At 35.3% G+C, this 13307-nt stretch overlaps 3 protein-coding genes and 1 long non-coding RNA gene across 4 annotated transcripts; 1 reads left to right on the forward strand and 3 right to left on the reverse strand.

Annotated features, from left to right (window-relative positions):
- Positions 1–87: 87 nt before the first annotated feature.
- On the reverse strand, positions 88–2568 carry LOC110699466 (L-ornithine N5-acetyltransferase NATA1-like). Its single transcript, XM_021876967.1, has one exon. It carries the CDS (start codon positions 1738–1740, stop codon positions 1018–1020), a length of 723 nt encoding a protein of 240 aa, XP_021732659.1. The 5' UTR covers positions 1741–2568; the 3' UTR covers positions 88–1017.
- Positions 2569–3692: 1124 nt separating this feature from the next.
- On the reverse strand, positions 3693–6600 carry LOC110699319. The gene is made up of 2 exons (XR_002506887.1): positions 4878–6600; positions 3693–4123 (listed from the first exon to the last, which is right to left on the reverse strand). It is a non-coding gene; the product is annotated as an uncharacterized LOC110699319 (long non-coding RNA).
- A 449-nt stretch (positions 6601–7049) lies between these two features.
- On the forward strand, positions 7050–12007 carry LOC110699316 (probable inactive serine/threonine-protein kinase bub1). The gene is made up of 5 exons (XM_021876827.1): positions 7050–8000; positions 8084–8228; positions 8328–8485; positions 10326–10410; positions 10497–12007. Exons 1-5 carry the CDS (start codon positions 7909–7911, stop codon positions 11613–11615), a joined length of 1599 nt encoding a protein of 532 aa, XP_021732519.1. The 5' UTR covers positions 7050–7908; the 3' UTR covers positions 11616–12007.
- On the reverse strand, positions 11945–12673 carry LOC110699317 (non-classical arabinogalactan protein 30-like). The gene has a single exon (XM_021876828.1). It carries the CDS (start codon positions 12635–12637, stop codon positions 12083–12085), a length of 555 nt encoding a protein of 184 aa, XP_021732520.1. The 5' UTR covers positions 12638–12673; the 3' UTR covers positions 11945–12082.
- Positions 12674–13307: the final 634 nt, after the last annotated feature.

Below are 13307 nucleotides of genomic sequence, written 5' to 3' on the forward strand. Positions count from 1 at the left end.
AGTTCAACATACCTTAAATCTTGTTTGGTTGCTGGTAATAAATGGTGATATTGATAATTATTTATAATTTAGTTTGTGAATTGATTTTCTCATTTCGTTTGTTAGGGTTGGTGAGTGCACAGCAGAAGCGGAGATGTGTTTGATTGAGAAGTATAAATTGAATTGATAATTTGGCTAGATAATTAATATAAAAGAACGCACGATTTTGTGTTACAACGAGCACTTTTATTCCACTATTTGAAAGTAGGAGAATACAGGAACTCTTGAGAGGGTGAGTATTACAAGAAAACTCTCACCATAAGAAACTCACAAGGAGTATTATGATAGTAGTGGAATATTACAAGGAGGGAGGATATTTTTGTAGAAAGGCTTGTGTTTGGTATGACTTCTTGTGTTGTGCTTTTGTGTTGTGTTGTTTTGAATGCTCTTGACCTATATTTATAGGTGTAGATGGAGGTTGGAAGATTTGTGTGGAAACTTCCACATTTGTAGATATTTTTAAACTCTCCGCATAAATCTAGAATTTTCATTGGCATTTAATAATTCTAGATTTTTCCTCAATTCTCCATCCTTCTTGTGTCCATAATATTATAGAAAATTCAAGTAGGATATTATTTTGGAAGCCTCTAGAATATGGATAATACTTCGACCAAAATAATGGGCTTATAAAATTTGGGCCATACCCAACACCGTTAAAAAAAAATAATAAAATAAATAAAATAAAAAATAAAAAATTCTCGTTAATACCCATGCATGGTAGTGTTAGTCTCTTCTCAAAACATGTTTCTCGTTAAAGATCGACTTTATTTCATACTTGTATTACAATGCAACAATTTAAAAAATAATAATATAAAAACACTCATCGACCTCACATAACATTTATGCAACTTAAGTAGTACTTGGTATGTGTTTCTCATCAACTCCTAAATACTACTATCGCCGTCTCAATTTAAGTGACACTTCTTTCATTTTAATTGAATTGTCCCAACTTAATACTCCGCAAGTTTTTACTTACTTCTAATTATTAAGCTGACCAAAAGATAGGAGGGAATCACCATCAAGTCGAAAAATACGCCAATCTTTCAAAATATGAGCTCCTAACTTCTCATAAAACCTATGAGAATCCACATTCCAAGTAATGACAGTCCACTCCATTCTCGCATACCCCAATCTCACAGTTAAGTTCGCAACCGCCTTCATCAATAGTTTTCCAAAGCCCATACCGCGATAACCTTTCCTTACGAACAAATCTTCCATATGAATCCCGGGTTTCGTAAGAAACGTCGAGTAGCTCGAGAAGAAGATCACAAAACCCGCGATTATTGTCCCTTTTTCGGTACGAAAAAGGGACTCCTCGGGGTCATTGATGAGGTGATTAACGTGTACGGTCTTGTGAATAGTGTCGGGCTCGAATTTGTGACCTGCCAGATCAATAGCGCGGCAATTCTGGTGGGGAGGTACTGGGAGAGCAGTAGGGGAGACTTCAATGAGGAATACACTGACAGTACTGCTGAAGGGGTTTGAAAGAGGCTGGTGTTTCGAGTTGAAGAGGGCGGCGAAGAGAGAGGTTTCAGTATCTTCACATTCGTGAGCGAGATTGTAGTACTCGGCCATTTTATGGATGAGTTTGTTAATGAAAGGAACGTCTGATTCGGTTGCGAGCCGAACTCGAGCGTTCAAAATGTGATCGTTGGATTGTTGTTGGTGTTCTGGGAAGATCATGATTGGTTCTAGTGCCATTGATGGAGTTGCCGGACGAGGACTATAATTGAGAGGGGAGACAAGATAGGTTACGAGTTTGTTATTTTTGGAAATGTACGAACGTTAGGGTTTGTGGAGAGTGTATTTATAACACGTTGTCTCTGTGGATTTGTTTGGCGTGTTACCTTTTATCTTACGCTAAATATTTCACTTTAAAGTTTTAAAAGAAAGGATGGATGAGAATTAAATTAAAATCGTAATAATATACCCTCATTGACTCACTTTGGGATGCTCGTTGCTCTGCCTCTCCCAAGTCTCAAACTCGCTCTCAATCCTCTCATTCTCTCACAACAACTGATACCCTAAGTACTTTGTAGCTCGTCGCCGTCAGTCGTCACCGTCGGCCGTCAATCTCACCACCACTGTCACATTCAAGCGTCGCTCTCAACTTCTCAAGTCTGTCTTAAATCTGCTGCGTGCTCTAGCTCACGTATCGTTCGTTGCTGTTTAGGGTTGCTGACCTTGCTGTCACCTGCTGCTCGTGCTAGCCTTCTCTTACCGTTGTTCGTCCTCAGCCACCACCCACGCACCAGTCTCATTGTCGCCCGTCGTCCGTCGTCAGCCACCAGGTATGGTTCTCTACTTTGTTTTTTTTTTTTTTTTTTTTTATAAATTCAATTAATTTTCTGAAATTCAATTGCTCCTTCATGTATACATTCAATTAATTTAACTTTAATTTGATTAGAATCAGGAACAAGTGTACATAATTGATCCTTCATGTATACATCTTGTATACTGTAATGTAATTCAGAAATGAAGAACTGAAAATTTGATTTTTGATACTTTAATGTATATTGTATAGTTGGCTAGTTGTTGGACTTATATAATTAAACTTTAATGCATTTGATATAAGCATGAAAAACTGAAATTGTATTGTTGTTTTGCTGAAATTGTCAGGGATGGCTTCTAGTTCCTCTACTTCATGCAATGTCAGTGGTAGTAGTAATTCATCTAAGTCTATGAAAGACCCTTACCCTTTGTGGAAGTTTGTTGTTAAGGGTGATAGAATATCGGGTGGTGGAGGAAATTATAATTGGAAATGTAACTTTTGCGGCGAAGTTAAAAATGGTTCATACACTAGAGTGAAAGCTCATTTGCTAGGTGAACAAAGGAAAGGGATTCAAACTTGTAATAAAGTGAAAATTGATGACCTTGCTAAACTAAGAAAGTTTCATCGCGAATCCAAGGATTATAAAAAATCTTTGTTACCAAAAGTTCCACCTTTTTCAAATGAACTCATATCTTCTCACACATCAACTGAAGCTACATCAGTGAGACTAGATTCATCTGATAATGTAAAGAAGAGGAAATCAAACAATACAATTTTCGATGCTTTTAATATGAAATCTCGTGACCACTTGGATTCTGAAATTGCTAGAATGTTTTACACAGGGGGTTGCCTTTTAATCTTGCTAGAAACCCTTACTATGTTAGTTCATATACAATTGTTGCCAAGCCTCCTGGATACAACAAACTTAGAACAACTTTGCTTTGTAAAGAGACAAAAATGTGGATAGGTTATTACAACCTATTAAAGCCACATGGAAAACAAAAGGTGTTAACATTGTTAGTGATGGGTGGAGTGATCCACAAAGAAGGCCTTTGATTAACATTATGATTGCTTCTGAAACGGGTCCTATGTTTATGAAAGCTATTGATTGCTCGGGTGAGATTAAGGACAAAGATTTCATTGCTACCTTATTAAGTGAGGTGATTGATGAAATTGGAGATCAAAATGTTGTTCAAATAATCAAAGATAATGCAAGTAATTGTAAGGCTACAGGGGAGTTGGTTGAGGGTAGGTATCCTCATATATATTGGGCACCATGTGTTGTTCATACACTTAATCTTGCAATGAAAAGCATTTGTGCAGCTAAGAATGTGTTGAATAATTGTTGAAGTATATGATGAATGTCATTGGATAACGGAAGTTCATGTAAATGCCTTGTTCATTAAAAATTACATAATGAATCATTTGATGAGGCTTTCAATGTTCAATAAGTTTTCTCCATTAAAACTACTTTGCATTGCCGATACTCGTTTTGCTTCAATTGTGTGCATGCTTAAATGGTTGAAACTCCTTAAAACATCACTTCAATCAATGGTTCACTACTACATTTGAGAGCTAATCCAACCCCTATTTCCGTTGTATTAGGTGCTCAAAACCGTTGTAATAGACCTAATACAACGGCTAGCAACCGTCACATTTTCTAGGGTTGGATTAGGTCTAATACAACGGTAAAAGGAACCTAATCCAACGGATTAGGCAATCCGTTGGATTAGGAATCCTGTCCAGATTGTCCAAGTCCAGAAGTTCAACTGATCAATGTCTTCGCATCGTAATTTTGGTATTGATGTATCTCTAAATCATTAGAATTTAAAAAAAGAAAAACTAAGTTATGAAAAATTGAAAAACGAAAAACGAAGAACGAAGAACGAAAAATTGAAAAATCTGAAAACGGATATAAAAAAAATTGAAATTCTGAAAAAAAAAACCCAGAAATCAAACCCAGATCTGAAAAAAAACCCTGAAATTGAACAAAAACACGAACTCAGAAAAAGCTAACCCAGAAAAAACGAACCTTGAATTCGAAATCGAACCCAGAAATCAAATTCGAACCCAGTAATCGAAAACAAACCCAGAAATCAAAATCGAACCAAGCAATCAAAATCAAACCCAGAAATCGGAATCGAACCCAAAAAAAGGAACCCAGAAATCGAAAAAACAAAAAACAAAAAAACCAACCCAGAAGAAACGAGATCGAACCCAGAAATTGAACAAAAAAAATAATCTGAAAAAACAAGAACAAAAAAACAAAAAACGAAGACGAAAACAAGATCTAAACAACGATCTGAAAAACGAAAAAAAAAACGATCTGAAAAACAATTAAACCCAGATTTCAAACAAAAAAACAATCTGAAAAAACAAGAACAAAAAAACAAAAAACAAAGACGAAAACAAGATCTGGAAAACGAAAAAAACCCGATCTGAAAAACAATTAAAAAGCGAAAAACGATCTGAAAACAAGAAAAACGAAGACGAAAACAAGAAAACGAAAACAAGATTTGCAAACGATCTTAAAAACCAAAAAAAAAAAAAAAAAAACTGATATTACCTTATAAACTCAAGTCAAATAGGAAAGAATGAGAGGCGAGAGAGTGTTCGAGAGAGAGAGAATGAGAGAAGACGAGGATTCGAAAGAGAGAGAATGAGAGGCGAGAATGAGGGAGAGAGAATGAGGAAAGTTGAGAGACGCGTGGGTTATAAGCTAGGCTAATTAATATCCCGACTTTTCTTTTTTCTTTTTTTTTTTTGATCCGTTGTATTAGACTAGGTCTAATACAACGGGTTCTTATTCTAATACAACGGTTAGGATAAACCGTTGTATTAGACCTGTTTTAGTATAAACCGTTGTATTAGCCTAGTCTAATACAACGGTATGAAATTAGCCGTTGTATTAGCTAATTTTGTACCGTTGTATTAGATTAAAAATGTAGTAGTGGTTATTAGTGAGAATTGGTCCTTATACAAGGATTATCGACGCGGCAAGCCTCACATGTATGGAAAATTTTTTTGGATGAAATATGGTGGGAAAAAGTTGATTACATTCTTGATTTCACACGCCCAATCTATGAGATGATTAGGGTTTGTGACACTGACAAATTTCCTTACATTTGGTTTATGAAAGATGGGACATTATGGTTCAAAAGGTGAAAGATGCCATCTACAAGAAAGAGGGTAAACTAGATTATGAAGAATCTACCTTCTTTAATGTAGTTAAAGGGATTCTTAGTAGTCGTTGGAGTAAGGGTAGTACATTACTCCATTCATTAGCACATTCTTTGAATCCAAGGTAAGTTTTACTTATTTAATTCATCTTTATTATCTTTATTTATTTTTCCTTGTTTTTTTATTTAATTTCTTATGGCTAATCTTATTTTGTTGTTAAAGATTTTACACGGAAGAATGGCTTAATGAGGTCCCGGGACGAGTTGCTCCAAATGCCGACAATGAAATTTTCACACAAAGATTACAATGCTTTCAAAAGCTTTTCCAAAGTCCCGATGAAAGATTCAAGATCAACACGGAATTTGCAATATTTTCACAAAAATCAGAGGGGATCTTTCTCAACATTGATTGCATGCATGATATGGTTTTGATGGATGCTAAAAATTGGTGGGCAGTTATGGTCCCCAAGTGCCTATGCTTCAAGGTTTAGCTTATAAGCTATTAGGTCAACCTTCTTCCTCTTCTTGTAGTGAAAGGAATTGGAGCACCTATAAGTTTATTCATTCTTATCTTGCACTAGAAATAAGCTTACTCCTAAACGTGCTCAAGACTTGGTATACATTCATAACAACCTTCGATTACTTTCTAGGAGAAGTGAAGAATACACTAAGGGGAGATCTAAGTTGTGGGATGTGGGTGGAGATGAGCATGACAACCTAGGAGAGGTTGGTATTCTAGAGATGACTGAGCTCTCACTTGATGAACCCGAGATGGAAAATATGATTTTTGATGATGTACTTGGTGATGGTGAAGAATGAAACTATTAGTACTTATGTTTATTTTATTTATGATTTGTAACACTATTATTAAGACATGTATTTGGTTTGATGGTTTCTTGATATGTATGAGACTATATTCGTACACTTTGTTTATTTACTTGTTTAATTAAAATTGTGTGTTTTGAGGCTAATTATTTAATGTTTTATTGAATAGGTTGTCAAATTCTCGTTTTTTTGATATATTATATGCCTTGTTATACGCCTTACCCGTGTCCCCTATTTCAGGATTGTTGTTTTCCCGTATTCGTATCGTGTCCGTGTCAATTTCCGTGCAACATAGGTCATAACCAACAATATAAAGTGAGGAGTAGGACATATGATTGAGATTGTCTTCAATTAGTCACCTAATTTGATTTGGTTTGTCATAATTCTTGATTTAACTAACATTAGCTTGTGTTTACACTACACCTTAAGAATACAATTATTTGCATGACATGCAGTGAATTTAATATTAATGTGTACACTTTTATTACAAAAATAAAGCTAGGTATTTGGATTTAATACGCAAATATTTAACATATTAACTCATATATAATAGAATTTGTTATATACACTCGGGTCATTTGCTCATTAATTTTTGGTCATTTATTTTGCTAATTTATTAAATGAGCAAAAATTAATGAGCAAATAATCCCGGGTGTATGGTATACTCGGGTGTACAGAATAGACTCTCCATATATAATATAACCAATGATAATATGGTAAATATTAAATACTATGAGCAAACTAAATTATGTTAAATTTGCTTATCAAAATTAAAGGAACAAAGTCATTTTTTCAAAAAAATTCACTTCTATTGAAATAATTATTGTACAACAAAATGTTAAAAAAAAAAGAAAGAGTAAATTGTGTGTTAAAAGGTAATCAAATGTTAAAAAAAAGAATGAATAAAATGTGTGTTAAAAGATAAACAAAACACTTTGTTTGAGTTGAATTTAAGCGAAATAAATACTGTACCACAAAATGTTAAAAAAAAAAAAGAATAAAATGTCTGTTAAAAGATAATCAAGACACTTTGTTTGAGTTGAATTTTTGCACATATGAGTGAAAGAAATTATTGATAAATAATGTTGCTACTCGACTTTATACTATCATTTGGCTTGCACAAGTCGTGTTCAAAATTTCAAAAATCTTTGTTGTTGATATGATCGATAATAATTTAGGTATTGATGTATAATGATTTCATGAAATGCTCCATGTAATAATCCGGTGTAGTGTGGATTTAGGCAAGCCTAAAAAAATAGTTTTACTAGTTAAAGTATGAATCCGTCCTGAAAAATTGAAAAATCTATTTATGCCTTTTTTTTTTTTTTTTTTTTAATCGTCTCTACTAGGGAGAATTGGATTTTTTTTTAATTTTTTTTCGTTGAAAGAATTTAGAATTGGATCTTTAGCTTATGCAAACAATATATATATTTTTTTGGATCTTTAGCTTTTCATATGGGCCTCAAAACCCTCAAAGTAGTCACATACTACTCTAAGGTCTCTAACGGCTAAACGCCTTCATCAAAATTCAAATTCTCACTTTCCTCTTCCTCTCCCCCTTCCCTCATCCCAAAGCTCTGTAACAGAGCAAAAATGGCGAGCACAAATCACAACGATCTCTTCTCATCTCTAATCTCCGACATCAAATCTTACTCCGGCAACGACCCTCTTCTTCCATGGCTCAGGTAACCCACTTTCTCTCTCCTCCCTCTTTCTTCTTCATTAATTTCACTACCTTTCTCACCAACTTGCTCGAAATCAATGGCAGCGGAGTTCGCAATATGAAGAACAGCTTACCACCCCATCTCCTCAAAGAAAAACTCCCTCGATTTCTTCAAAAATGCGCTCAGACTTTCGATTCGAACCGCCGTTATCGCAATGACCTCCGATATCTCCGCATTTGGTTGCAATTGGTAATTATTTCCCCTTTTTTTTCTTAATTGATTGAATTTTCAGTTCAAGAATCTGTGAAAAAAGTTTAATTGATTTAGGGTTTCAATTGTGGAGTGTAGATGGATTTTGTTGATGATCCGAAGGCGTTGTTAAGGACTATGGAGATGAAAAAAATTGGGGTTAAGCGGGCTTTGTTTTACCAGGCTTATGCGCTTTATTATGAGAAGATTAAGAAATTTGATGATGCTGAGAAATTGTATCATTTGGGGGTTCAAAAGTAAGTAACTGTATAATTTATTTGGTAGTTTTTATTTTTTTGGTCGAATTTGAAGAATGCAAATGAAATTATTTAAGGGGAAAAGTGTATAATATGTATATTGTAGCTGTACTATGTAAGCTTGTGGTATATTTCATCAATGTGGGTTGTATAGCTGTCGAAAATGGGGTTTTGGGTGAAACCCTAAAGGTTTTTTTTGTTGATCATTTGTGGTAAGTGGGGTTGAAGAGGGAAGACCTTATTACTGCCTTTTTTTACTCTTGGAAAGAAAAAATATGAACTTAATTGAACAAGGTAGAGTGTTTTTCTAGTGAAAATGTGAAATGTATCATATGTTTCGATTTCCAGCATGTTTGTTTTCATAGTAAATGTTTCAAATAGGGTTTTAGGGTGTAATGACTGTAATCTGATCATATTTCTTGTTTGGAGTTATGAAAGGTGAACTTTAGAAGTTTACACATTAGCCTTTTTGAAAGAGTGGAGGTTCATGTGGCTATGATTGGAGTTTGGTTATGAATGAGGAAATAGTTAGCTATTCCTCAAGAGCTAATTGCTAATCACGATGTGGAGGAGAACAATATACAACTTTTATGCCCAACCAAAGAGCTAAGTAGAATGGAATACTGTCTTTTGTCTTAAAGTAAAGGTCTTATGTTTGATTGAAAATGTCTGATTATGTTTGCACAGAGCTTATTCATAGTACTTGATGGTTGGAAGATTCTTTCAAAAAAGTCTGTGCCTGATTGAAACAAAACAATTAATTTGGCATGGTACAGTCTTAGCCTCATAGACAATTTTACGGTGAAATCTGAACACCTTTATGATGTAATATTTACGAAAATAGCACATAGCCCTTTTATTAATGAATAGAGGCTCATGTACTTAGCCAGAGATAGGATGCAAAGGAGGGGAAAATTAGCACTTCTTTGGGTTTGTACTTAGCATCTGAAAACCTCGCAACGTATCCAAATTTATTAGCCTTGAACTTATCTGAGCTTACTCTGAAACCGAAAACTAATTTTGTCAGCCCTGAAGTAAATTTAAGCCTATACTCTGAACTTAGTAGCCTAGTATTAATCTTATGTGATTCATAGAAACTGAACTTATTTGAAGGGAAACCTGTGTTATTTTTCTAGGTGAAAGGAACATTAGCCTACTCCAAAATTGAAATATATATATGGAAGATATTTCTCTTTGATGTCTGACACTGATCAGCAGTTCTCTGCTAATCCCTATGTGGAGGAGAACATTAGAAGTCCATTCAAATATGGGCTATGTGGAATGGAATACTGGCTTATATCTCAGAATATTGTCTAGTGTTCGATTGGAGACGTTTGATCATGTTTGAACTTAGCTTTCTGATAGTATGGTTTTTGGATGTTTTTTTCAAAAATTCAAAATATTCTGTGCAGATGGAAACAAAGGAATCAATTTGGCATGGTGAAGTCACAGGCGACTTAGTATAGTTATTGTTCCATTCAATTTATTACTACAGAGAAGTGACATGAATTGCTTGACTGTAAAATGTGATTATGACTCAGGAGGTTTACACTTTACACATAGCTGGTTTTAAATACCAGTAGGAGTTTGATGCAATCAATCAAGAACTAAGATTCTCCAGTTTCCATGTATACTCAGTTTAATGGTGTGCTTGTGTCCATCTGTGTCCTAGCTATTGACAGCGGGCCATGCATGAACTGATATCATTTATGTTAGGCATTAAGTATGAAATCTTTGTCTTCTTTCAGTCCTCTATAGTTTTTTATTTCATGCATTAGGATGTTTGAGTATTTAATTTGTGCTTCAGGGTATTATTCATGTCCTGTGAACTTCTGTGAAGCCTTGCAGAACCTTTAGATGAATTGCAGAAATCATATGAGCAGTTTATTCAACGTATGAAGCGGCACAGGAACAAGAGAGTTCAGGTTCCTCCAATTCTATTCTCAAACTTTTAACCGCTTTATACTTGAAGGGACCAAGAAGAGTTTGTTAACACATTATTTTGACACAGCGTGAGGAGAGGAGAACTAAGCGACCTCTGTCTGATCATAATACCACTGGCCAAGGTTGTAGCGTTGTGGAGAATAATGAAAATTTATGCAGAGTTATTGGAAGTTCCATTGAGCAAGAGCATACCTATTCTAGGAACATATTAACAGAATGTTCTCAGAATATGATGCCACTAAATAAAGTAAAGGAAAATGCTGGTAGCAAGTTGTACCGAGATGATTCTGTTGTGGCCAAGTTTGTAGATTCTGCAATTGTTGGAAGGTCTGAAGCAGAAGATGCCTGTCACCATGGCCTGGTAGAACCTACCATAAACATGAAAGAGGCTATGAATGCCATAAATAGCATGTTCAAAGAACCCATAGAGCCTGCTAATGTTGTTCGAAGAACATATAGAGGGCAACCCAAGGTAGATCAGAGCACAAGCAATGTACTCGAGGTGTTTATGGATGAGAATCCGGATAATATGGTTGGATCAACCTGCCAAAGTGACGAGGAAAAATTTCTAGTGCCAAAAAATAAAACTGATCAGTCTCCCCAAGAACCACTCAAGATCTTTGTTGATGACGAGATGAGCAATGATTCTGAACCAAGTGAGACCCAAACGTCAGCAGATGACTCCCCGTCATCTTCTTCCAAGGTTGATGCGTATGTATTTCTTAGGCCTCAAGATCATCAGTCAGAGTCTTCCAATGAGATGAAAGTGGAGAAATCATCCAGAAAGACTAGAACCAAATTTAGGGAGGACACAGTTGTTCGTAGATTTGTTGGTTCAGCTATTCTGGATGAACCAGAGGTGGAAAATATCTGCCACCATGGCTTGGTGGATCCAACAATTAATCTTAAAGAAGCTATGGAAGATATTAATGACATGTTTGGGAAGCCAATTGATTTTGTCAGGACCACCAGAAGGAAAAGGCAGGAAAAAGCAGCCGTGTCAGAAAATAACGATTTTGGTGGGTTTTCAATTCTTGCTGATGATGAATTCAATAATTCGGAAGGTCCACGACCTCCACGAAAATCTTCAAGCAAAGATAACTTTGACTTACATGAACTAACCATTTTCACAAAAGAAGCTATGGATGATATAAATGACCTCTTTAAGATGCCATTGGACTTTTAGGGAATGATACTTGTATTGCTTCTTTTTAGGGTGCAAACAAAATTTGCTTATGTTATTATGTATTTGTACCATTGCTAAACTTTTGCCTATAGTGTTGCCTTCCCCTAATGGCTAATGCTCAAATTTGAAACGAATGGATCTATTTATCCTATCTTCTGTTCTACTCATTTATTCGTAATTTTTTTATTTTATTTTATTTTATTTTTAATTGTAAACACATGCTTACTTAACTATGTGGATTTCTTTCACCAATTTTGCACCTCTATTGGTAGTCTGAGATCATCAGAATTGTATCAAGGCAAAGAGAAATGTTATTTCTGACTGCTGAGTAAGAAAATGTTAATGCTTAGTATTCATGAACATACAAAATGGCTCTCATATTTAGACAAGAACCCCACAAGTCACATACAATACGCCAAAGTTAGTAAACTGAGGCGAGGATAATAAACTAATCACACAAAAATAAATCAGTATTCGTCAGGAGTACAGTATTCAGGGAGGAAGGCCAAAGGACCAGCAGCATAAATCACAGCGTCGTAATTCTTGGACATTATTTTCTTCTTCTCAAACCGAAGCTTAGCTCCGTTTTCACCATAGTTGATGTTAGTGTAGGCATCACAGCTTTCGAGAGGGGAAGAAACCAGCTTCACTACACAAGCCTGAAGAGGATGATCCAGATACGGATGCCTCATCGAAAATCCCTGAAGCTGAGCATAGAAATAGCCTTCGTCGTTTGCAGTGAAGGCCTTGTAGTAGGTGATTCTGTTCCTGTAATTCCTGCAAGTAACACTGACTACAGCACCACCAATGGGCTTTGCATCTTGGAAAGACCATGATCCTGAGTGCTTGCAGCTCTGACAGTAGACTACCCCTTCCACCACAACATCAGATACTATTTTAGGTGGTGCATATGGTTTTGGATATGAACTTTTATGCTCTCCATATCCATCCGCGCTTGCATAAGTAACGGCTACAGCTAGGAGCAAAACTGATAACAGAAACAAATTATGGGTTCTTGCCATTTTCTTCTTCTTGTTTTTGTGTTTAGGAAAATTGGATTATGTTTTTGTTTTAGGAATAGAGGGATTAATATGGGGTATTTAAAGTTTATAATCTGAATAATTGTTCAACGTACGTGGGTGCTACTAAGGTTAGTGTCAACTGTCAACACCCATTTTTAATTCAGAAAATGGACTCTGGACATGCAGGCAACTACTGCAGCCTGCAGGCTTCAGTAGAAAGGAGAAGATCAACAAAAACAGAAGTAGTGGTGGTTGACGTGAAGAACATCATATAAAATATAATTTGTATAAAAAAAAAATAGAAGTATTCATTTAAATTCATGATCAGGTGCAGATCACTTCACCGCCAATTGGACCGATCTGTGATACCTTGAATTCTAATGTTATGTGTTATCCAGGTTCAAGCAGACCTAGATCAGAAAAAAGGAAATGAACCTAAATTACCTTATCTGAATTGTCAACTATGATTGAAAATTAATATGATTAATTTTATCATATTTAGGACGATTTAAATAGATCCGAACTAAACCAAACGATTGATCATCTAGGCATGACTCAAATCCATTGAACCAAAATGAAGCTGATCTGAAGGTTCCACTTCCACATGAGTTTCTTTTACAGGAAAGAAACTACACGTGTGTGAAAATTTTGCTCAAAAAATTACATTAGA

The sequence above is a fragment of the Chenopodium quinoa genome, unplaced genomic scaffold (genome assembly GCF_001683475.1).
Source record: "Chenopodium quinoa cultivar QQ74 unplaced genomic scaffold, ASM168347v1, whole genome shotgun sequence".
Classification (NCBI taxonomy): Eukaryota; Viridiplantae; Streptophyta; class Magnoliopsida; order Caryophyllales; family Amaranthaceae; genus Chenopodium; species Chenopodium quinoa.